Genomic DNA, 25074 nt, shown 5'->3' on the forward strand with positions numbered 1-25074 from the left:
TGCGGCCAAAGTGCAGGACCCGGCACTTGGCCGTGTTGAACCTCATCCCATTGGAATCAGCCCAACTCTCCAGTCTGTCCAGGTCCCTCTGAAATACTGAAATTCTTAAAAGGCAAGGAATCTCAATAATTATATACCAAAAATATAAATTAATGGGAACAGTTATTATTTCACATATGGTGCAACTCCACAACACTGAAGTAGGGAAAAAAGCTTCAAATTTGTTTACTGTATGGTGATGCAGGTTCCCAGTGCTTTGTACAGGTAGGATGAACTTTGAACAAAACAGTAAGGTGATCCTTCATATTCAAAGCATTGGTTAAATATATAGTTTGTATAAATAACTGATAATTTTTTGTATGCAGAATAGGAATACTTTTAATTTTTGTTCCCTTTATATCAACTTGCTGGGAAAATGTGTAGGTTTTATGTTTTTAGGTAAGTAGGGAGACAGCACAAAATACTTTTAGATGGCTGCATCTGTAGCAAGCTGCTTTTACAAATCCAAGGCATTGTTTGCATCATAAGAGTTTGCATCTGAGAAAGCTGTCTCCAAAATAATGATAACTTTTCAAATTGCTGAGCATAAGGGGGAAAGGAAAAGGGTGAATTTCTTGAGAAGCTGACTGAGTTTTTCTTCTCTTCACCTGCTCCCACTAGTTACTGGTGGCTGTGTCAAATTTATGTTGCAGACAAAATGGGTATTTTTAAAATGATGAATTTCCTTTCATCTAAATGTCTGTTATTTGTATGTTTTTAACTGCAAGAGTTCTTTCAAAGACTTTGAACCACTGATTTTGGGGGTGGACATGTAAATAAAAAGTAATGCTTCTCATGACTTTCTGAACTGGGCTCTGGTCACACAAGCAGTGTTATGCAGCTCATTCTGATAGGTTTAATTGTTGCTAAGGTTTTGCTGGGGTTTAAAATTAAGTAACTATGGGAATACAGAAAACAATTTTGTGTTCTTCAAAACATGTTCTGGGGGCTTTTTTTGCATGCCCAAGTTCACTTGCAGCAAGTTGAATACATACATATGGTTCCCATGAGCATCTGCTTGGTTACAGAACTGTGAAAAGTAATTATGTTTTTATGGGTTTTTTTTTAAACTTTATTTAAGTAATTTTTGATTTCTTGAGAACCTGAAGTTTGTAGATAAGATCTTTAAGGAAAGAACATTGTAAGGATTTACTTCTGCTGTTTTGTTCTGAAATCCTGAAGTCTATTTCCATTTCTGGACAGTACTAGCAGCTGAATTGCAATTTAAGGCACAATAGGAAAAGAGATTAAATCCAAGAATGGTGACTGACAGTGTGGGCTTCCTTTAGTGCTTTCCTTTGGACAGCTTTAGTAAACTGCTTGACTCAGTTGACCTTGGGGGGCTTGTTCTCCTGCACCATGCATGAGCAATGGGGACCTGGGTTTCCTTCTCCAAATGAAAACTCTTACTTTTCCTTCTTCCTCACAGGAGGAGAGGTTCCTTACACAACCCTGGCAACCCGACTGATGATGGGAGCTTGGTGGCTTTTTGCTTTGATTGTCATCTCCTCCTACACGGCCAACCTAGCAGCCTTCCTCACCATCACACGCATTGAGAACTCCATCCAGTAAGTTGATGAAGATTTAATTCAAGGAGAGGAGGGTGAACACACAGACACACACACACGTAAAGGAATGCAAATGTTCTACTTAAATGTGAGAAAAGAGAGAAATTCTTATGATCCTGAGAAGTAGTTTGAAAGCTAAAAAATAACAATGTACCATATGTTGCCAGTGTCCCCTGGGGACACTTTCTCTTTAGGATCAGAATTGTTGGCCTCTGCTAAATTCTGTGGCACGTATACACACAGACAGGATTTGAAAGCAGTAACTGAGTTTGAGATAAGCAGTGCATCAGTATTTGAAATGGGAAGGTATAATTTTTACCATGTGTTTTCAGGCTATGCTTTCCATTCCAATGCATCCCACAATACTTGTGCTCTGACACTTTGATCAGGAGGAGCACAGAAGTCTATGGGGAACTAAACACTGAATATTGCCAAGGCAGAGGTTTATTAATAAGAAACAAAAATTCACTTACTAGTAATTTTTGCTCCTTCTGCTCCCAGCTTGCTGTCTTACTACATTTACAGCTCATAATGTTCTCTTTTTTCTGTCTGTCATTTATTTTGTTTCATGCCTCCCTGACAGGAATTTCCTTGTCTTCTCCTATTCCTTTTATGGTGACCTGTTTTTCTGTCACACATTTCAGTCATTTTTTCCAGACCATTTTATCTCTCCATTCCACAGGAAACTTTCTAGGTCTTGTACCCTCTTTCTCTGCCCTTGTCTTCTCCAGTCTCCTCTCCTTCAGCAAGCTGCATGCTGAGTTATCCTTGCTCCCACTCTTCCAGAGACTTCCCTCACCCCAGAATCCTTGGATCAGAGCAGAGACCAGAAAATACAGGGAAACATCAGATAGCCAAGCATGCCAAGGGGCAGCTGGCCATTTTTCCTTTCCTTTTAATCTTGAGCCTATAAATCCATGACAGTATGTGAAAGTTACAAAGTTAGCCTTTTCCATAAAGCATTCTTTGCAAAAATGACAGCATTACCTTCAAGAAAAGAGCATGTTCTGTTGTATTATTTCCTAGAGAAAGTTAAAAACTTGATCTTCAAGTCAGGCTCAATGATGACCTTAAGGAAAGTCTGATTTCTCTCTTCATTAGTTGATTCAAGTCCCTGTCTTCTGTGTATCATCACTCAAAGTCTTGCTACCTCTAGTTCAGCTGCTTTCCTAATCTCTTTGAAGTGCCTCTTGAGACCTTGAGTCCCTCGTGTAGAATGGGCAAGGGGAGCCTTGGCCTCCTCTAGGTTCATAGTTTAAGTTCAATCATTGCCAGCCAGTCCCCAGGGTCTCACAGAGGCATTTTTCCTCTAGTTCAGGGTTTTTTACATACTAAAACCAATCCAGGCTTTACCAGCACAAAGGCCAGTACACATCTGCTATACCAGCCAAGTTATATTTGGGATTGAAAGCCGAAGCTCAGATCCATGAGCAGAAGCAGCTCTGAGTGCATCGTTAGGAGCATCCTCTTTCACTGCATAAACTCCATCTCTTTCTGCTTGCTCTTCAGGCTGGGGGGGGGTGTAGAGAGAGGGAAGCTGGAGTCCCATAGCCCAGATTTCCCAGGCATTGCCAGTCCTTATGCATTTCCAGTTGAAAAATAGGTGTCTGTGGTTGTTATCTTTCCTTTTTGGGCTAACAATCTCAATACTTCCATCTATTAGAGCACTAAGACAAAACCATGTAAACCAGATGAAAATTGCGCAAGCAAATCATTCCCCTGATACTGCTGCATTACCAGTTAAATCAAGGACCCTCTTCTTTTGAGATCATGACTTTGAAGAACAAACTTTGAGATTGTGTTGTTCTGCAGAGGTATTTTGACTCAACCTAACTGTTTGACTTGGTGTAGTCCCAATTATAATTCTTTTACAATTTATATTCTTCTGTTTCCTTTACAAATTATGTTCTGCATCAATGTTTGTCATCACTGATCTTGAGGCTTGAGTGTGGTTGATTTTTTAAGTTTAAAAGGCTTTATATTTGATTAACAAGCATCAAGAAAAAGCATGGGATTTTGTACATGCAAAAGAAATAATAATGATATATTCAGTAGTTCAGTTTGCCCTTACAAATATGAAATATACCTCTGCCTCCTTCTTTGAAATTATATCACTTCCAGCTTTGAAGTAGTCCAGAAAAAAATGTCCAAATTACTGTGATAAATGTCTGAGTTTTCTTATGTGTAAAAAAAGTATTAAATTATAGCTTGAGTATATTTTATTCATCTTCAGTTTTTTCTTGCACTTTATTACGATGTCATTAGAAAACCCTCAGTAGAGTTCTGAGTTTATTATGTACATTTGGGACTACATTGGTCTTCGTGCTGCATTATTTATGGGCAAAGCCACTGAAAATGTTTTATTCAGTAGAAAATGTTGCAGCTGGAAAGCTCCTGGAATGAAAGAATGGAGACATTTTTCAACAGCTCTTGCAGCTCAAAAAATACAATAATAAGATCTGTTAAGTATCCATTAGGGAATGAAGTTATCCTAACTATGGTGGGAGTGTAAAACTTTAGTTTACAAAACTGCCAGAATTGGAATTCAACCCAGCACAAAAGAGAGGGGCTGTTTGTTTACTATGCTGAATTACTGCAAAGTGGGAAACATGAGTAAGCAATAAAGAAAAAAGCTGATGCCCTTTATTATTTCTTTTAACAAATCGAATTGTACCCTGGGGAGCTTTGAAGGCCAGAATGGAAATGAGTTTAAGTATTTAAAGAAAAAAAAAAAACAGATTCTGCTCATAGTGCTATTCAGCCAGCTTCAGAGAAGTCAGAAAAAGGGAAAGAAATTGGAGTAGATCTTTGCTGTATAACCTCACTTAAAGTTGGTGACATTTTCCTCTTCTTAATTGATTCAAATGGATCAAATTGGTACAATTTAAAAACAACCTTAGAGGAACAGAATGAAGGGGGATCCTTTTCCATACAAATGGCTACTCTTAATATCTTTGGGAGCTCAGCTTTTCATCTTATGCCATCAGGCAGCATGAGGAGTAGAGGCAGGCAAATCATGAAGCAGTTCCTTCTTGCAGCTCTTGTTCACACTTGACCCACATTGTAGGTGACATTTAAATCAAAACTGTCAGCATTTCAAATGCAAAACATTGTGGCAGCAAAGCAAAGCATAATTTCTGTTCCTTAAATCTTTAAATCATTGTCTCAAATGCAACAAGAATAAATAGTAAGAATGACTTGTCTTGGCAAATGCCAAATAAATTGGGATGTCTCAAGATACTTCTCATAAATGCTGATGCTGTGAATTTCATCACTGATCCAGTATTCCCATGAGTGTGTTTTCTGATTCCTTTAGGACAGAATTAGAGTCCATTGCAAAACTGAATTCCTATCCAGTGTGGATAACAGTATCAGAATCTGGGCATCAAAGGATACCCTGTAGGAATTAATCAACTCAACAAATACTTTATCCTTATTTTGAGATCTGGCATGGCAGCTATGTGGTGAGACAGGGTGCCATAGTGAGCATGGAGTTTCATACCTCCATTAGATGTACTTGATATGAGACTGTTTTAATCCAAAATAAATGTAGATCAAGCAATGTGTAACCTACAAACCATACTGGAGGCAAAGTACTTATAAACATCTTTTCTTCTGGAAAGGAACCCCAATGGCTTAATAATTTTATTAGTTGTGTCAAGGTTGGTCATTTCTCTTTGTTTTCTTGTATCTTATCTGCTAGGGTGTGAATGTCATACCAGTAATCTGCAGAATTACAGGTTATAAAAAACAATTTCTGAAGGAGGTCATATATATATTATGCTCCCATTTCACATGTTCATGTGAGGGGATGAAGTCACTGATGTGATAGGATTTTTCCATTTTAGCAGCTTGCCTACTCAGCAACATACACACATGTACCCTTCAGAGGCTGCAAAATTTTTCTCACTCCTCAGCAGAGGGTCAGGTGAACTAAAACTTGGGGTTTACTGCTGCCAACAGTGTTTAGTGCATCTGTAGAGCTTACACTCCTGCTCTTGTCCTCTTGCCATCACCTTCCTTCTCAGCACAGAGCAGCACCTGCAGCTGTGAAAAGAGGCAGAGCAAGGTAGCTGAGAGGCATCCTGTGTTTTAGGATAGTAAAGAAGGGCAGACTGCAGTTAATGCCAAACCTGGCAGCTTCAACGTGCCTTCCTGAAGGCACTGACATAATTCTCCTTGTTGTTATTTCCCTGCTGGTGATGCTTTTGTGTGTGATGGCACTCCTGCTTTCTTCTCAGGCTGCTCATAGTTCACTTCTCATATCTAAACATAGTACCCTTCTGAAATAACAGATCGTGTCTTGTGTTGGTTTTACCTTTCTGAGAACATCAAAGCTGCTTTTATAATCACAGGATACACAGAGGAACTCTCTTCTGTTCTGTTTCTAACTGTTCTGTTTTGTGGCAGTAGCTATATGTATCGTGTATATACCAGGCAGCAATAGTATTTCAGAAAAATGCTTTGTCGCTTGTTATATTAGAAATCATGTGTCTATTCAGAGTCTTATAAAATAAGGATTGCAATTTTGCTAGGCATTGTCACTAGAAATTGGAGACTCAGTAAATATTTTATAGGCTTTTTTAGCAATCTATTTGACAACACAGCAATTACAGGACATTACAAGATGCATCCCCTGACAGTTTGCTGAACTTGTGAGCGCTGCCAGCAGATCCAGAAGTGTCTTGGTGGCAGCAGCAGTAACACAGAGTGCATGACTCTGGTATGGTGCATTTAATTATTAGTGCCTTTCATCAGTGATGTTGATGACAGACAGACTGTCAATGCAGCAGTAACACACTTACTTCTATGCCAGCCTTTGCCTAATGGGGAAGCAGGGAGAAATTCTCACTAAGACTCAGGATGCCTGTCTGCAGAGGTGCTCTCCACCCTGGCTTCTTGCAAGGGGGAATAATTCCTCCTAAGTGAAGGGCTTTGCTGTTCTCTTTGATGAATTTCACATCACTCAGCCTATTCCTCCAACCTTCCTGGGTCCACCTGGATGGCAGCCTGTCCTTGAGCAATAGGCTTGTGCCTAACATCACCTGGTCTGCAACCTGGACAAGAGGGTGCTTACCTCCTCCAGGTGTAAAGACATTTGCCAAGCTAGATCTTTGTGTTAAACCTGATACCAGCCTCCAGGTTAGGTACCCTGTGAGCCTGATTATCCAACCAAGAATTTATCCATTTGATTTCCCACCCAGCCAGACCTAATTACCTTATTTGGATACAAGAATATTGCAGGAGACAATACTGAAAGCCTTGCTAAAATTAAGGTAAACTACATCCATTTCTCTGTTCTGGTCCACAACAGAAGTCATTGTACTGGAGAAGACAATCAAATTGGTCAGGCATGACTTACTGAATTTACCTTTGAGAAATCAATATTGACTGCTCCCACTCAGCTTCTTCTCCTTCATGTGCTCAGAAATGTGCTCTGAGGGGACTCACTCCATGATGTAAGTTGACCAGCCTTAATGCCATAAATCATCTTCTTTATCTTTTCTTTTCAATATAATCTGTGCATTTACTTTCTCTGGTGGTCAGGGGTCTTCTCCAATCTCCTTCACCTTTCAAAAATTAAGGCAAGCAGCCTTGTAAGATCATGTCTCTCAGCTTACTTTGATGCAGCCTGCCAGGTGCCACGGAATTCCATGGGTCTAGTGCTCTCCATCAGACCCTTCCTTGTCTGGTTGGGATTTACCTGACCACCTATTGCTGGTTGCCTCCTTGAACCCTGCCTCTAGTCACAGAAATATGGGAGACCTTGTTGGGGAAGAGTGGTGCAAAGAAGACATTGGGTACCCCAGCCTTAGCTCTGTCTGCTGTCTCCCTCACCATCCATGCTTTCCTTTTTCAGCCCTTATTTCTACAATATCTCTTCTTGTTACTTTTGAAGCCCCTCAAGAACATCCACTCAAACTGAGTACTGGCTTTCCTGATGCTGTCCTGGGTTGCCAGGAATTTTCTTCTAAATTCCTACTTTGTAGCCTTTCCATACTTTGTCTTCTTTACATTGTTTGATGAGATTAAAGCCTTTTTGAATTTTGGGGGATATTTTAGAACTTTCAGATTGTAACAGATGATTGAACCGCTTTCCCTAGAGAAATTTACCTGGTGGCTATGTCTAATCTTCATGACTGATCTTTGATATTCTATAAATCCTCTTGTCAGTTTATCAAACCTCTATGTATTACTTCTTAACAGTTTGCTTTTGTAATTCCTCTGATTACACTAAAGTCTTAAAAAAATATTGGCTGCTTCTCTGTCATGCAGTGGCTTTAATGAGGTTCCACATTTTTGCTTACTGCTCAGCAATTTCATATGTTTATCTGAACTTGATAATTTTTATTTTTAGGGTGGGTTTTTTGGTTTTTTTTTCAATTAGAAATTAGCTGGAGCTCCTGATACCTCAGTCTACTGCAGTCTCACATTTTTCTTCCTGGAAAAGGGCATGTCTCAGTCCTCTGGTAGAAGACAAATATACTTGATTTCAGGAAAAGCTTAATCTAGCAGCTCACCTTTGACAATCCCGGATGGGTACAGATCCTTTGCAGGTTCATTTGCTGCTTATTATCTTGAAGAAGAATTCCATCTTGCTGGCGAAAGAGGAGAGGGTTGTGGAGGTTTTAATACCATTAGTTATTTGCTCTTCAAAATTAAAGTTATCCCTTTCTTATATTTGCTGTATGTTATCTGCTTAGAATTTAGCTGTTCAATATTTTTCTAAGCCTGGGTGTCTGAATTTCAAAGGATTTCTTTTTGACTCATCTAACCTCTTGCCATTGAGCTCTATTGATTTCTTCTTTTCCTGCTTTCTCTTGTGTTCAGAGGCATACATATCCTTTGAGATCTGATGCCTCTTTTCTTCAGTGCCATCCCTAGAACACCTAAGAATCTTTTTTTTTTCCCCTCTTCATAGTCTTTTTCACCAGCTTCTATATTTACATGTTTCAGAAACACAACTTAGAGTTTGATGAGTTTCCTACATTTATGGTTGCATTTTTTGTGACTATCATAATTTGGTATTGCCTACTTTAGGACAGCATTTAGCCCCTTGTTTTGTTCTTAGGTGTCAACCACTAGATTTGTACAGTTTATAGAAAGTTAATTTGTGCTGGGAAAGCTGTAATGGCTTTTAGGGAGTAGACAGATTGCAGTAGTTATTTTGAAACTTTAATGAATGCCATTAAAGAACCAAAGGTACAGACCTATTCTATAGGACAGAAAAATAAAGGCTAGAAGGTAAGAAGACTTTAAAGGGTTCTGTTATAATTTTTTTTAAGTTCCAAGCAAGGTTGACAATACCATTATCTGGGATGCTTCAGAAATTTGTAAACTGGTGTATTTTTCTTGTTGGGAATGGATAAGACTAGAAAAGGAGAACAAATTCACTGGACTAAGTAACATGAACAGGCAGTGAGGAAAAGGCTGTTCGTAAAATCACAACAAAAACTTCCTTTTGCTAAAAATAATGTAGGATGTGACCTGTGTGACTTGTGCATAGTTCAGTGCAGGAATACCACCAAAAAGCTGCTCTTCACTGTGTAACCCAGAAGCACATAGAAGTACTCAGCCCAAATGCTTTTTGGGTTAGATTTGATGAATCCTGGTGCTCACTTCCCAGCAGTGGGGTGTGTGGTGGCACCATAGCCTTGTAAGCAGTTACCAGCTCTCATTGAGCTTGCTGTGTATGGCTGGAAGTCCTGTAATGCTCTTGCCTCTCCTTTCCCCCTGCTAAAAGGCATCCTCTACTCCTTCTGTTCCCGTTTCATCCATTTTTTCCCCCTCTTCTTTTCACTCTGTCTTCCTCCTTGTGCCTTAAAGAATAAAACCAATTTTTCAGTCTCACTTTGTCTTTTATGAAAAAAAGGAAAAAAAAAAACCCAAGGAATAAAAAAAACTGCCTTGACAGCCATCTTCATAAGTGTTACCTTTTGCTTGCCTGCAGCTTCTCCCTTTTGAAAACGAGGCTTCAAGTCTCTCGTGTCTCTTTTCTTCCCCAACAATCCAGGTCTTTCCAGGATCTCTCAAGGCAGACAGATATTCCTTATGGGACCGTCTTGGACTCCGCGGTCTACGAGCACGTCCGAGTGAAAGGAATGAATCCTTTTGAGAGGGACAGCATGTATTCCCAGATGTGGAGGATGATTAACAGGAGCAACAGCTCGGAGAACAACGTTGTGGAGTCGACCGCCGGAATTCAAAAGGTAGTGGCATGCCTTACTTCTTGCTTCCCATTGGAAACTCTCTGCTCTAACACCACATTTACTCAGTCATTGCTTTTTAACTACAAGTGATGTATTTGCAACCAAGTGGTGATTGTGCCTGATTAGAATTTCTGCAAGCTCGTTGCATTGGTACAGAGAGTTGGGACACTCAAGACAAGAGGGCACGGTCTCAAGTTGTGCCAGGGGAGGTTTAGGTTGGATATTAGAAAGAATTTCTTTACAGAGAGGGTGATCAGACATTGGAATGGGCTGCCCAGGGAAGTAGTGGATTCTCCATCCCTGGAGATATTTAAAAAGAGACTGGATGTGGCACTCAGTGCCATAGTCTGGGAACCACAGTGGTAGTGAATCAAGGTTGGACTTGATGATCTCAGAGGTTCCTTCCAACCCAGCCAATTCTATGATTCTATGACTATACAGCTTGTTTTCCATGACATTTTAAAATGTAAGTGCCTAGAGTTTTACTCTGGAAAGTACTTACAGGGGTGACAGATGAATGCATTTGTCAGGATGCAAAATGGGAATAAGAACAGCAGACTTCTAACCCCAGAAGACATGGCTATGTACTCTACCTAGTGGTTAAAGCACTTTTAGTACAAGACATTGATTAATTTATTTTTGTAGACTTCTGACACTGAAAATCTTGGCTTTCAGTGGTAGCTCTGATGTATGTATTTTTAGAGAATTGCAAGCAGAAAAAGATGGTCTGGCTTTAAAGAAGAGTCTGTCTTGCAACCACTTTCTGTAGCATCTTAAGCAGCAGGAAAATACTTTGAGAGCAAGAGTCAGTTTTTATAGGTACATCTGTGAATGCAGCAGTTCCCTCCAATGTCTTTGGTTGACAGCTACAGCTTTTATAAGAACAAAATTCTGTGGGAGTGACTGTGGGTTAATGAGTGACTATACAAACTTTTTCCCTAACACTGTGTCTTCATATTCAGATTTTTAAATCAAACCTGAGAAATACCATATTTTCTACATTTCATTTTAAACTTCAAGATGTGAAGATTGATTAGAGCAAATATCCATGAAATTGTATGTTGCCTTGCTTTAAGCTTGCTTTAGAGACTTCTAAAAATCTAGACAAACTCTGCCTTTTGTCTCCATCAAAATCTGTTGCCAGGAAAACATGTAATTTCTGTCATTTTAACACTGGATAGAAACATAGAAGAGAGTATGTTAAAAAGAACAACGAAATCTCTGGTGACCTCTTGATACTAAAAGAACTACAAAATAACAAACATTCTTTGGAGTTTTAAAAATCACTAATCCACCCTCTGTATAACTGAGATCATATTTTCTCTGAAGGACTTAAAGAGTATGAAAGAAGAGGCAGGAGAGGCCCTAGGGAACTGCACTTTAGAAACTCCTGTAGATAAGGCATAATCTGAAGAAGCAAGGAAAAAAAAAGACAGCCTGAAGATTTATTGGCTAGAGGAAATTACGTTTTTTGAGAAAATATATTTTAGCCCTGTTTGTAAGGGGGTGATAAAGCTGGATTTTGCCTTTTGTCCTTCCTTCTTGTTTGCCTTCCCAAGTTATACTAAGGGTTTCAGAAGAATCAAAAAACAGAGCACAGCCATTAGGCTTTCAGCTGAAAAAACCAACCAGTGGATGATGCTGGCAGGTAATTCCAGATTAGAGTCTTTGATTTCTTGTTCCTGGAAATATGGCTGTTTTCACAAAGCCACAAACCCAGCAATATCTGAGTTCTTTAATTTCCCATGCCTCTGCTTCCCAGGAATAAGCACTTACAAATGAAAAACCAAGTTGTAGCATGTGATCCAGCCAACCTCCCTCCTGTTTTAAAACATCAGAGGACTTAGGCTCCATTGTAATGAACGTGCACATTCATCTGTGTGAGTGTAGTTGCTCTCTTTCTTTCACCTTACAGGAAGAGATAACACAGAAAAAGATCATTTGCCAGTCCCTGTTCACACAGAAGCTCTTGGGAGATTGTATTTGTCCTGCCTAGGAAGAAAGCTGGATGAAGAATGAGTTGCTAACCGCTAATCTTAGGCAAGGAAAATTAATATTTTAAAAGGTAGCTGATAAGAGGCAGAGATTGTAATCTCTGTAAGATACTTCAAAAAAATGGAAACATTTCAGGGAGAAGAATTCATGGGTCCCCCTTGGCCTGTTTATAGACTTTGAAATGTTCATCAGGGTCTTGAACAAATTTAACTGGCCACATCAGAGCTGTTAGCCAGATTATAACCCTGGACAAGCTAAGCCAAGAGGTGTCCCTCTGTGCTTCATTTTGTTTCTACCATTAATCAGCAGCTAAGCATGACTGAACCGCAGTTTGTTGAAGCTTTTAGAGGCTGCTACCTCAGCACACATTCCTGGAGTGTCAGCTGAGGGCTGCAACTTGAGTGCTTCCCAATGGATACAGAGAAAGGGATTTCCACTGAGCTCCCTAATGACCAGGAAGGAACTTTAGAAGGAGGGACCATGGAGCAGATCATCCTGGGGGCAATCACACAGCACCTACAGGATGGACAAGGGATCAGACCCAGACAGCATGGGGTTAGGAAGGGCAGGTCCTGTCTGACCAACCTGATCTCCTTTTATCAGCAGGTAACCCACCTGGTGGATAAGGGGAAGGCTGTGGATGGAGTCTCCCTGGACTTCAGCAAGGGCTTTGACACCGTCTCCCACAGCATCCTCCTGGAAAAGCTCTCAGCCCAGGGCTCAGACAGGAGCACCCTGTGCTGGGTTAGGAACTGCTGGAGGCCCCCAGAGAGTGGTGCTGAACGGGGCTGCCTCAAAATGGCGGCTGCCTCAAAATGGCGGCCGCTCACCTGTGGTGTCCCCTCAGAGATCGGTGCTGGGCCCAGTTCTGTTTCATATCTTTATTGATGATTTGGATTAGGGGATTGAGTCCATCATCAGCAAATTTGCAGATGACACTAAGCTGGGGGGGAGTGTGGATCAGCCGGAAGGCAGGAGGGCTCTGCAGAGGGACCTGGACAGACTGGAGAGTTGGGCTGATTCCAGCGGGATGAGGTTCAACATGGCCAAGTGCCGGGTCCTGCACTTTGGCCACAACAACCCCATGGGGAGCTCCAGGCTGGGCACAGAGTGGCAGAAAGGGACCTGGGAGTCTGGATTGACAGGAAGCTGAACATGAGCCAGCAGTGTGCCCAGGTAGCCAAGAAGGCCAATGGCATCCTGGCCTGTATCAGGAACAGCGTGGCCAGCAGGTCCAGGGAAGGGATTCTGCCCCTGTACTCAGCCCTGGTGAGGCCACAGCTTGAGTCCTGTGTCCAGTTCTGGGCCCCTCAGTTTAGGAAGGAGATTGAGGTCCTGGAGCAGGTCCAGAGAAGAGCAAGGAGGCTGTGAAGGGATCCAGCACAAGTCCTGTGAGGAGAGGCTGAGGGAGCTGGGGGTGTTCAGCCTGGAGAAGAGGAGGCTCAGGGGAGATCTCATCACTCTCTACAACTCCCTGAAAGGAGGTTGGAGCCAGGGGGGGGTTGGTCTCTTTTCCCAGGCAACTCTCAGCAAGACAAGAGGGCAGGGTCTCAAATTGTGCCAGGGGAGGTTTAGGTTGGATATTAGAAAGAATTTCTTTACAGAGAGGGTGATCAGACATTGGAATGGGCTGCCCAGGGAAGTAGTGGATTCTCCGTCCCTGGAGATCTTTAAAAAGAGACTGGATGTGGCACTCAGTGCCATGGTCTGGTAACCACAGTGGCAGTGGATCACGGGTTGGACTTGATGATTTCAGAGGTCCCTTCCAACCCAACCAATTCTATGATTCTATGATGGGGGAGAGGTGTGCAGGAAGGATGTTATGGATGCAGTGGATGTGCTTTCCAAGGTTAAATGTAGGCTTGCAAGTAGCCAGAAGAGGCTTTGCCAAACATTTTTTTTATATGTTAAAAATCTTTTGTCTTGCTTTTGTTCTGCACATTACAGTGGATATTTTGAATAAAATAGCATTTTAATACCAAAGTATATATAAACAGGGGTAAGAGCAGGGGCATCATCACTCATTTACTCCTTGCATGATCCCAGTCATTCATCCAGACTAAGTGCTTACTGCACCAGTGACTTGATGTGAATGGCACCTGTTTGAATGAAAATAAAACACAGCCAAGTGACAATGATTGTGTAGCCCCAGTTTGCATCAGGCAATCTATCCTTTGGACCTGCTTTTTTTCCTGGTAAGAGAGCAGGTGAGGCAAGAGAAATAAGGTAGAGTCATCATGATGTTATAAGTTTTCAGGTGTTGATATTTCTTGGTTCTTTTCTTCTCATAAATCAGGTACATGTTTATCACTGTATGTGATCCTTTCCATCTGTAGTGAATATCCACCATCAAGTCTGCTTAGAGAGCAGCTGGTTAGGTTTATTTACCCCAAAGAGAGAGCAGAGCTTTAAGTACCTCAAACAGGAGACAGCAGACACTTTAGATGTTTTCTGCCACTCACTGTCTCTTCCTTTCTCAAAAGACAACAAAAAGCATTTGAAGGGAGGAAAGCATGCAGTTGTTTGTGTTCCTGATCTGTTAAATCAGCGTGGATGGGGAGGTAGCCATATTCCTATACATGCTTGGATTATTCTGGAGAATATTCACTTTTTTCTTATTTTTTTTTCTTTATTATTCATAAGTGTTTCATGTATTTCAAATTGATTTTCTGTTTTTTCGCATAGGTTATGAAATATGCATCTCATTCTGTCAAAGGAATCTCTATTTTCACAGAAGTTATTTATTCAGAGAGGATTTACAGAGACCTAAGTCATGCCTGCTTAAACATTCATTGAGAAATCCAAGAAAAATCATTTAGGCTTAAACATATCACATTACATACCTCTTTATGTCTTCTTAAAAAGCACATTACCCTGCTTAATCCTTTACAAGCACCACAGGCTTTCCTGTCCTTGGAACTATTCCCATTTAAAATATAATGAAGCACTTCCTTTGTGCCCCTGTTTGCTCTTTCTTCCCTAATGTATAATAGTGCCTAATGCCCTATCCTCCCCACCTTGTTCCTCTGAACATGATACCATAGCCTACAGCATCTACATTTTTCTCACAGTACAAAGTGGACATTTCCTATTCCAGGCTTCATGGGCAGAATCCAAATGCATTTGAAGCCTCTGTCTATTTAACTCTGGCTGCAAAATATTTAGCTGGTGGGAAACTTGTGAGAGACTGTCAGGTGAAGTAATGCTTCTGGATGGTGCATTAAAAGAAACTCCTCTTAGGCTCTCATAATATTTCCCCTTCAACTTCTAGAGAGTATCAAAAGGAATTTTGCCTTGAGATTTTGATTTTCTTGTGGTCTTGCTTGCATTGCCAGTGCAAACATGCTGAGCCCAATTGTTTTCTGTGGACACTGTGGATGGCACTTTTACCTTTCTGAGGGTACTGTAATAGTAATAATATTGTTTAAACTACCTGTGAATAGGCCATAAAAAAGCTTTGCTGAGGTGATTTGTCTGGGGAAGAAAGGGATAATAATGATTTGCTATTCTGTAATAGAACAAATTATTAATAAATGGACATGGTTATTCTTAAGTTGTTTTCAGCAGTAGCAGCAGCATGAAGATTTCTACTGAAAAAAAAAATCCTGAATTAACTAATTATCATGATTTCCTCACAAATTTGAAGTTGGAATTGCAATTCTGATAGCAGATACCCTGACCACACCACAGCAAGATCTAGCTCATATGTGCAAGTCTAGAAAACTTCATTGTGAACATTTCTGACCATGGAGCTGGCCAAGAAAAAGACAAGGAAAACAAGAGATAACCAAAAGAGACTTTTTGAATATTGGATCTGTACTAGGATTCAGAGATTCTACAGTGGCTAGGAAAGGGATGGGAAGCAAAAAAGGCAAGAGTGTGTAAAAATGCTGAGACCGTGATCCCATCCTACCTATATTTTAATTCTCTACAAGGGATCAGCTACACTATGCAACTGCTGGTTAGCAAACTAATGATCAACCCAGACACTGCTTCCCTTCTGCCTCCAGAGGTGATGCTGCTTGGGCAGATGAGCTGTTGTGTTATTACTCTACAAGTAATAAGGCTCAGGAGTCCCCTTAAGACCTCGATGGGTTCAGCCCCACAGCTAAAGGTGCAATTTAACTATTTTGTAATAAGCATAGTCCACAATTTGGAGCCAACAGGTGCCTGAGGGTGCCATATGCACCAGGTCTTCTCCCTTTGTATTATCATGGGTGGCCTGGCTGCATCTTTATTTATCATATAGTGTCCTTTCCCTGGAAAGCAAGTCTCAACATAAAACCTGAACCACATTTACCAGTGAAGCGCTGTTAATAATGACAGGAGGAAAGCCTCATCCACTGGCTCTAGAATGTTTAATGAGTTATAGGTAGTCAACATGTCACTTTGCAGGGGTGGAGGAGTGGGGTATATTACCTTGCAAAGCATATTTCTCACAGCCTTGTCACAAATCAGCTTCAGTTTCCATGAGCCACAGAAATAATCAGCCTGGAGAAAGATTTATGACTTTTTGTCCCCCTATAATCCTGTGTATCTTTATTTCCATATCTTCAGCTTAAACTTGCAGCAGTGCAAAGATTTAGGATCCTGACCAGAAAGCACTACAAACACAGTGTGAAGTTATTTTCAGGCATTATCAAAAGGGTAACAGTTATCTGGATTAGCTTAGGGAGTCAACATGTTTTGGACATCTAGCAACTGATCTGTGACAGTTAACAGAGCTTGAGGAAGATTCTCTGCATAGCTTGAAAATGAAATGTAAAACTTTTCCTGCTGCCTCATTTCCTCAGAATTCAAAGCAGCAAAAGTTTTGCTCTCCCTCAGGAACACTCCTAAGATCTAACTTTGACTTTCTAGAGAGTTTTCAACGGTTTTAACTTGAGTAGAACACCTGTAAAAGTGATTTTGTGCAGGGTTTGCCTTTATTCACATGAAAATGTAACTCAAAATTTGAATCATCCTACAGATGAAGAAATGGATCGACACAGACGTATTCAGTGCAGCAACTAAGTCAGCCAACTAGTGCCAAATTCCTTTTATCTTCAACATTTCCTGGACATTTTATCTGAGTTCAGTTTCTCCTGTTTCATCTAATATGCTCCCAAACATCCTGTCCACCTTTTGCTCTTACTGCAATGCCATCCAGGTTGCTCATTGTTCAAAGTTTAGCCTGCATATGCCTCTCAGTCACTTAAACAGCCTCAGATGTCACTGACTGATGTCCTGCTGTGGTACCATGGCGTTCAGCCTTCCATATCTGCCTTTTCTTGCCCTTTCTGTTATTCTGGAGAATTTTCCAGATTGTTCTGCAGTTGTGGGGGCTCTCCAAGACCATAGGCTTTTCTATCTGTAGCTCATCCCTGAGTATTCCCAAGTGCAAAACAATTTGTCTGGTGGTTCCAGGGAGACAACTTGCAGTTTTGCTTCTCTCACACCAAACTGATATCCTTTTACCTCAAATAAAACTTGTGTGTTTTCTTCCACAATCTTTTCATGTCTGATGACTAATTTAGTTCAGATTAAAACCTGCAGTAGCTGACCTTGTCATCTTCATTTTCTTTCCTGTGGCTTTCTATTGCTCAGTTATTGCTTCAAAGTGAGTCTATTTAAGTTTTGCCAATTTGCCTTCAATTACATGTCTATGATTGACCCATACAACCTCCAGTCCATTGCTTCAGTAGTTTCCAGTATTATTTTATCTGGTCTTTAACTAGCACTCTTTCTGCTTTTTGTTCTGCTGGAAGTGCTCCTTTAAAAAAAACAAACAAACAAAAAACCCAAAACAAAAGAAAAATGTTGTCTCAGTTTTCTTGAGTTTCAAGACCCTTCATGGTCAATTCTGACTCTCCCTATAGCTTCCTCATTTATGAATTGGAAATCATTTGTGTCAGCTTCCAGTGCAGCTCCTTTTTCAAGCAAGTACTTTTATATCTTCTCCAAGGACTCCTCTGTAAGGTGTAAGTTTTCCCTTAAGACAGTAGTCTTGTCTTCACACTCCTTAACACTCTCCTTTGATATTACACTAACAAAAACATTGACAACTTGGTCTCTGGTGTACTACAATCACTACCCATCAACTCTGCAGCCCTGTTTTGTTGTTTCTTTATGCTCTTTACCTTCATTTGGCTCGTTTTATGACTTCCAAATAAGAAAAGAGAGAAAAGCTCACTTTAGAGTCATGTAAATACCATCATAGATGTGATGGGGTGAAACCAAAGAATAGCCCAGAATGAACTAAATTGATGAACACAACTATTATCAGAGGAAAGGTGTTTCTCAGAATGCAGCCTCTCTTTGTCTGACCTTTCAGCTTTCATCCTCAAAGGAGAACTACAACCTAACTTCAAAAAAGATGAGCATGGGAGCTAAAGTGCATACCAGTGTGATACAATATAAAAATATAGGGGGGGGGGAAATTATTGAGCCGTAACTCCTTTTTATCTCTCACTTTCTCCAGCTTCAATGGTGCCAGCCACCTATTTCTCTTGAGTTGTCTCACCAATTAACATGATTGCATTAATCTCAGAGACAGTTTCCCAATCTTGAGGTTTACAGCTTGTTTTCAGATAAGGTTTGTTTGCCTGAAAACATAGTTATTTAAGGATCTCCCCTTCTTCTGCTTAAATGTAATTCTGTCTCAAAACCTTGCTTCACTTAGATCCTTAAATTTTCATGGCTACAAGTATACACCCATCACGTGTAGCTCTAGGTGCCCACCTTTCTTTCCTACCTACTGTAGACAGACCTTTCTCTGGAGGTTGAGTGTGCCTAGGATGGAAATCTATTTTTCTTGACAGCTTATTTTGTGCAGTACTTATCAAAATAAGATCATATTCCATGACTAGAAATGGCAGTCAAAATTAAAAATAGCAAAATATACCCCAAGGAACTAATTTTGCTTGAATCCTATAGAATTGCATTCTGCAGGGAACTGAGTCCAGACTTTTCAGCTGGAGAAAGGATGCCTGACAGTCATTTGAGGAATGAGCATGGAATAGGGAGGGTCAGAATGGGAAGGGTCCCCACCTCAATACAAAGTACTTCATGACTTAGCCTGTTTCTAACCCTATAGCCACCTTCTTACATGGTAAAACAATCCAGAGAGGAAAAATTATTCCTATATTGGTGGAGCTCTCACTTGGGATATCTCTTGTGTGGAAGTGGACTGATTAGGATTACAAAATGAGGGAAATACCTGGGGGGCATCCAAGTCCTGGCAGCAGGAGCCCAGCTCTGTAGAAGTGTGCAGGTAGATGGTACTATAAGGCATACAGTGCATTGCCAGGCATTTGGGCTAAAAGAACCCTCATGCATACACAAAAAGTGAAAGTAATTTTGTGTTAAGTAGCCCTCAGTCTCTACCTGTAGAGATAACAATGGGAGTTTCCCCCCCCTTTTTTTTTTTAATTTATTTATTTATGGAGAACTTTGGATATATCTGATAGGTGGAGAAGGTAGGATCATAACACCATGCTCTCACAAGGACTGTAGCTGGATCACAAGATGCAGTGTCACTGCTTGTGACTCCCTGGATGAGGAGCTGGTAGCTGGCAGGGCTTAGTTTATCCCCCTTACATCTCCTTGTGCAACTCTGGGATTTGTTGCCAGAGTAGGGTGCACCCCAATGAATTCTGCCCCTGTCACTTCTCAATCAGATGAAGCTTTCCCAAACTTGGACTGTCCCTTTGAAGCCCAGTTGTAGGCTCACAGCATGGTGGGCTGTACTGGAGACATAACACACACAGATCAGGGGAAATGCAGATCAATAGATGGAGACAGGAGAGCAGACTTGCATCAGGCACAGAACTTGGTTATCTATTCACTTTCCTACTTAAGTGTTTCCAGCTATCATTTTTGGGTATTAACATATTTTAATAATACCCAAATACACTGTGCATTAACAAATGCAAATGATGGGATTGAATGTAAGGTTGCTTGAAGGATATATATGACAGAAAAAAAAAATACATAAATAGAAGTAATGAGAAAGGGATGTATAAAATGTGCTGTATATTCCAACCCTAAAGCATGGCTTGGACTGTGAGGCAGCAAATCTGAAATGGTGAGAGGTATAAGAAGTAACAGAGAAATCTTTTTTTCATATTTTTGCAGCTGATATGACTAAAGCAGTTTGACAGATCTATATAATTGCTGTTTCATAATTTGTTACTGAACAAACAAAGTCTGTTCCAGAGACTAACAAATGCAATTGAAGTGAGGAGATCTGTAGCAAGTCTCCATGGTAAGACATTTAATAGTCCCTCATTAAATCAGTCAGAATATGTTAGTTCAAATACTCTTACAGCTGTAAGCATAGGAAAGAAAGAGAGGATAGCTCAAGGAGAACCTGCAGATAGAAAAATTTTAGACTGTCACCCTTAAACACATTATTAAGCATAAAAGTAAGCAACAAAATGGTGTGAAGTAATAAGGATAATGCAGGAAAATCAAATTATAAACTAAAAAGCACTAGCAAAATACTTGGGAAATTCAACCTTTCTAGCCTCTAGCATTTGTAAGTAGGAGGTTTAATTAAGACAGTTGGATTTATAGTCATCCTGGTCTCAAAACAAGGAGAGAGGAGAAAGTGCACTGTGGTTTAAGATGTCAAGATGTTACCTAGAGAAATAAAGCACATAAAAGGCAAACTTTTCAAACACAAATTAAAAAAAAAAAAAGAACCCATAATTTTATCAAAATGCATCCCCAAAAGGGTGTTGATGATTACAAAGCCTGGTCTGTGCTTCAAAATACCTGTGTACATTTAAATGCAAGTACAAGTTGTAGAGCCAGAGTAATCTCTCAGGTCTAATCTTAAAACATCTTGTCTGGGAGACTGGAGACTGGGTAGGTTTTTGCTCTTGGTGCTTTTTTGCATTGTCCTTATTCATCTAATTATAGATAGTGGGGAATATTCCAGTAGAATTGTGTTCTGCTAAAATATATCAATTTATTGAATCCAAAGTGTCTGGGGGGAAAAAATTATGTTTATGTTGCTTTTAAGAAGGAAGAGAGGAGAAGGCAGACCAGTTCAAAGCACCAAATCTGGTGGTTCAAACTAAAAAGCTGTTAAACAAAAATAATTTGTGTTCCACTTTAAACCATATTCATGCCAATGAAATCCTGAGGTTGGGATGTAGGGGGCTATTTCTTTGAAGGACAATTATTATAAGCAGAAATTCTATAATGTGGAGGCTCTTAGGTTGTGCTAAAGATGTGGTGTAGGACATGATCAACAGTTCTTGCAGTTGCTTTGCTCTTCAGCCTTATTCACTTGCCTCCTGTGGAGCCATGTGAAATGAAAACACACCTCTTTAATTCCCCTGAATATTTCTAGGAGGTTCCAGTTTAGGCTGAAGTTTCACACAGCTTTCATTTGTGCCAGGCTCTGAAATCCAGGGGAGGAGTTCTCAGCTAAAATGGGACTCTGCATTGTCACTGGCCCGGCAATGAAACCGAGTGACAGACGCTCTCTATTAATCTCTCTCTCTCCTCCTTGATAAAGAAAGGAGAGAGAATAAGAGAGAGACACTTATGGGTTGGAAACTAAACTACACAACTTTAATGAAACAGTAATGATAAATAGGGAAAATTATCAAATATATACAAATAGACAGGAAAATGGATACCACGTTCCTCCCCCCTTTTCCCCAATAACTCTCACGTCACCACCGAGGCTGCAGGGCAGCCCTGGGAAAGTCCAGGCTGGACTCCTGGAGTCGGCAGCAGTCGGGAACTGGAGGCAGGAACACACAGATATGGGCTGGCACGGATCAGGACCACAGGCAGAGGAATGGGTGGAATCCTTCCAGGATGCTGGGTGAAGGAAGGGAAGCAGGAAATCTGACTTGACCCTCGTGATGCCTCAAATTTATACTGAGTATGACATATATGGGATGGAATCCTCTGTTTGGTCAATTCTGGCATCTATCTTGTCTGTTCCTCCCCAAAGGAGGGCTGCAGGTGAGACCTCTTTGTTCCTTCTGGAGGGTAAAAGTTTTCCTCAGAGCTGAGCAGTGCCCTTGGCTCTGCACACCAGTCTCTAGCAGTAACTATAAACATTGAGTGTTATCAGTCCTAGAAGCACACACTGTCTGAGAAACTTGCTGTTAATTTCAGCAAGTGCAACTACTTACAAGAGACTTAGCTGAAAGCAAAAGTGCAAAACAGAAAATCACCTTTATCCTGGCCCAAACCAGGACATGCATGTGCACCATGGATGTCAGTATGGGCTGTGGATGGACTAGGGAGGACCCAGCAGGGCATTATTTGTGCTTTCCCTCCTGACATTGTCTCTCTGATTCCTTTCTGGGGGTGCAGAAGAGCTTTTCTTAACAACACCTGAACAGTTTTTTAAACTCTCATAGTTAGATTCACCAACCTCACACAGTGTCCCACCTGAGTTGAGGGTCAGATGGGTGTAGAAAAAGGTTTTTCTTTCTTGTTCCCCAAACCTGCAAGGCTGGCATGTGCCAGAAGTGTGCTTGCAATAGGCAGTAAGAAACAAAAATGATAGGAGGCCTTTTGTTCTCTGGCATTAGCCTGTCTCCTTTCATAGGGAATAAAATTCTTAGACAGCCAAACAAAATAATGTGGTTTTTCTGTAACCCATACTGCAATCCCTCTTTTTTCGGACTGAGAAGATGTTTTCTGAGTGCTTTTCTTGGAAAGAAATGTAGATGGAGTGAACTTTGCAGACATCAAGGTAAAATTAGAAGTAATAGCATATCACTGCAAAAGGTATGCCAGGTGGGTAGGCTCACTTTATTGAAGTGTGTCAACCAAAAATAAAGCTACAATTGTTCTGTTAAACAAGAAGAATCTTTCCTTAGGCTGAAAAGCAATTATAACTGTGTTTTTTTCACCATTTTGTTCTCTTAAGCTAAATTTCCAGCAATCCATTAATGTCTCTTTGTATTTGAATTAGGTGGCAGAGCTGTCCAGTTTAAAAGTGTGACTACAATAAATCAATTTCTTTGTAATAGCCAAGCTTTGGGTGGAGAGGAATTAAAGTGCCCCGTGGAGTATCTAAGTAGCATTTTAGCCAGGTGGTAATCACATTTCTTTCTTCCATCAGTTTGCATAAAATATCTGATCAAGATAGACTGCACAACTCCCTCTCCAGGACTGCAATGACAGGAGAGGGTTGTTTAACATTCCCAGCTCTAAAGCCTTCCCACTGCACCAGGATTGATTGGTGTTTGTGGTTGTTGGCAGACGGGATAGTTCATGAAATAAAACAGACCCCATTCCCTGCTGAATATAACAGAGGGAGGGATATAAATACCAGAGACTGTATCAAGATGGGTGGAAAATACAATGCATCTGTAATAAAAAAAAAAAAAACAAAACCAAAAAAACCAAAGCAGTAGATAAGCAACTGCATTATACAAGTAACTACCAAGGGATTCTGATCATAACATCAATCAAAGAACAGAAGCTTTGGTTGTTTTATTGCTCTGAGCTCAGAATGGAATTTTCTTGTAATACCTTCAGAGCTTTCTCACCAATCTTCTGCTCAGAACAGGCTGCAGTTCCTGAGTATTCCTTTGCATCAGAGATGGATAGCAAGAACATCTTTATTGTGATTGATCCAATGTCCTGGATCATACCTGGGTCCAAAACAGTCTGAATTTGACCTCAGAGACACTGAAAAAAAAGAATCTATGTCCTGCACAGAGAAAGCTTCCCACTCCACAGGTTGTCAGATGACAAATCCAACTTTGAAAATAATTAAATCAAAGAATCAAAGTAAACAAACCCAGAAGTAAATTTTGCTGCATTTTATGCCTGTGTAGATCCATGTTTTATCTCTTGGTTCATTCAGCTTGAACATTGCTAGGCCCAGGTTCTGCTCTGAGTGCATGGCACGTGTAAGTATGCAGGACATCCATGACACTGCTACTTAGCCAGTATCTGCAAAATGTAGATGCCTGTACTGGGTCTTAGATTCCCATTGAATTTGCTTTACTGGGCTCTAAATCATTTGAAATATGACAGAATAAACACAGCTAAAAAGTCAAAAGAGACAAGAGAAAGTTTATTGTTGCGCTTTTATCTTCTTCAGCTATAATAAAGTATATTTCATATACTTCATAGATCCCTCAGACATAAGACAAAGAAGGATGTATTTTCTTGATATTTTATTTCCTTGGCTTTCCACTCTACATTGTGTGAATTAAATTTTTTTCTAAAATTGAACATGAATAGTGTAACAAAACGATACCACGCTGAATTTGATGTAGGTGTCCATCAGCAGGAATTATGCTTTCCATTTGTGTCTGAAGGGATCATATTTTCAGAAGAACCCTTGTGTGGGGAGTTGCATTTTATATGATGTTTTATAGAGTATTCAGTTTTAAGTGAACACAGATAGGAGCTGTACCTACACACAGGGCACTGCACAGCTGCTGAGCCCTTCACGTGGCTTGTGTGCAGAGGCAGGCACGGAGCTGCTTTTCCTAAAAACTTACTCAGGTATCACCAATTTGTGAGGAGCTGTGTAGCATCCTTTAATACCTCCCTAAACAAGTGGAGAAGAGAACTGTGTTCATTGTTTTCCATTTAAAAATTCATCCTAAAGGAACAAGGATTATGCCAACCTGATAGACCTTAAGTGTGTTCTTCTGGGCACCTTTGCCCATAAAGATCTGAGGCTCTTGCTGCTCTGCCTGGACTTGGTCCACCTCACAGGTTTTGAGTGACTGTATGCCATGTTCTTTCTGATAGCTGTTTTATAAGAAGGATTTGACTTCCTAGTTGCTGATTCCAAAATGTTTGGGATTGCAGGGGATGTTCTGTCTCTCTATTTTCCACCCCAGCACCCAGCTGCTCCTAGCAGAATCACAGAGTGTGCTTCGTAGACTATGGGGAAGATCTGTGACAACTTGTTGAGTGATGGTCTCCGTTGTTTTTGTGTTGATAGCAAGCGGGCAGTCTGAACACAGCAAAAAAAAAATCTGTACTGGTCTTCCTCCTCCCACAAAGAGGAAAACCATGGAAAACATGGGTCCTAAACTGCAAAATGATAGAGAAAAACTCCTTAGCTCAGACTTGTAACGTTTCCCTTTCCTGTGAATTCAAGGTACCTTCTTGCAAGAGTTAAGATGCATTCAGCAGCAGCACCTCCAAAAACCTGACAAGCCAGTGACAGGGGCATTTTGGTGGCATTAGGAACCCACACGTTAGAGGAATAACAGCTCTTAGCAGTGCATCTGGGGATACAGGAATATTTGTTGCCATTTGCACCCCATGTTCAG

The 25074-nt window shown here is 40.6% G+C and overlaps 1 protein-coding gene across 2 annotated transcripts in view; it reads left to right on the forward strand.

Annotated features, from left to right (window-relative positions):
• The window catches only part of GRID2 (glutamate ionotropic receptor delta type subunit 2), a 705658-nt gene that overhangs the window by 601914 nt on the left and 78670 nt on the right, over positions 1 to 25074 (forward strand). For both annotated transcript variants that reach the window (XM_030449840.1, XM_030449841.1), the window contains 2 exons: positions 1469 to 1607; positions 9622 to 9817. In XM_030449840.1, coding sequence (XP_030305700.1) covers positions 1469 to 1607; positions 9622 to 9817 — 335 coding nt within the window. The remainder of the gene's footprint in view (positions 1 to 1468; positions 1608 to 9621; positions 9818 to 25074) is intronic.

This window comes from Calypte anna, chromosome 4A (assembly GCF_003957555.1).
Source record: "Calypte anna isolate BGI_N300 chromosome 4A, bCalAnn1_v1.p, whole genome shotgun sequence".
In the NCBI taxonomy this organism is placed as follows: Eukaryota; Metazoa; Chordata; class Aves; order Apodiformes; family Trochilidae; genus Calypte; species Calypte anna.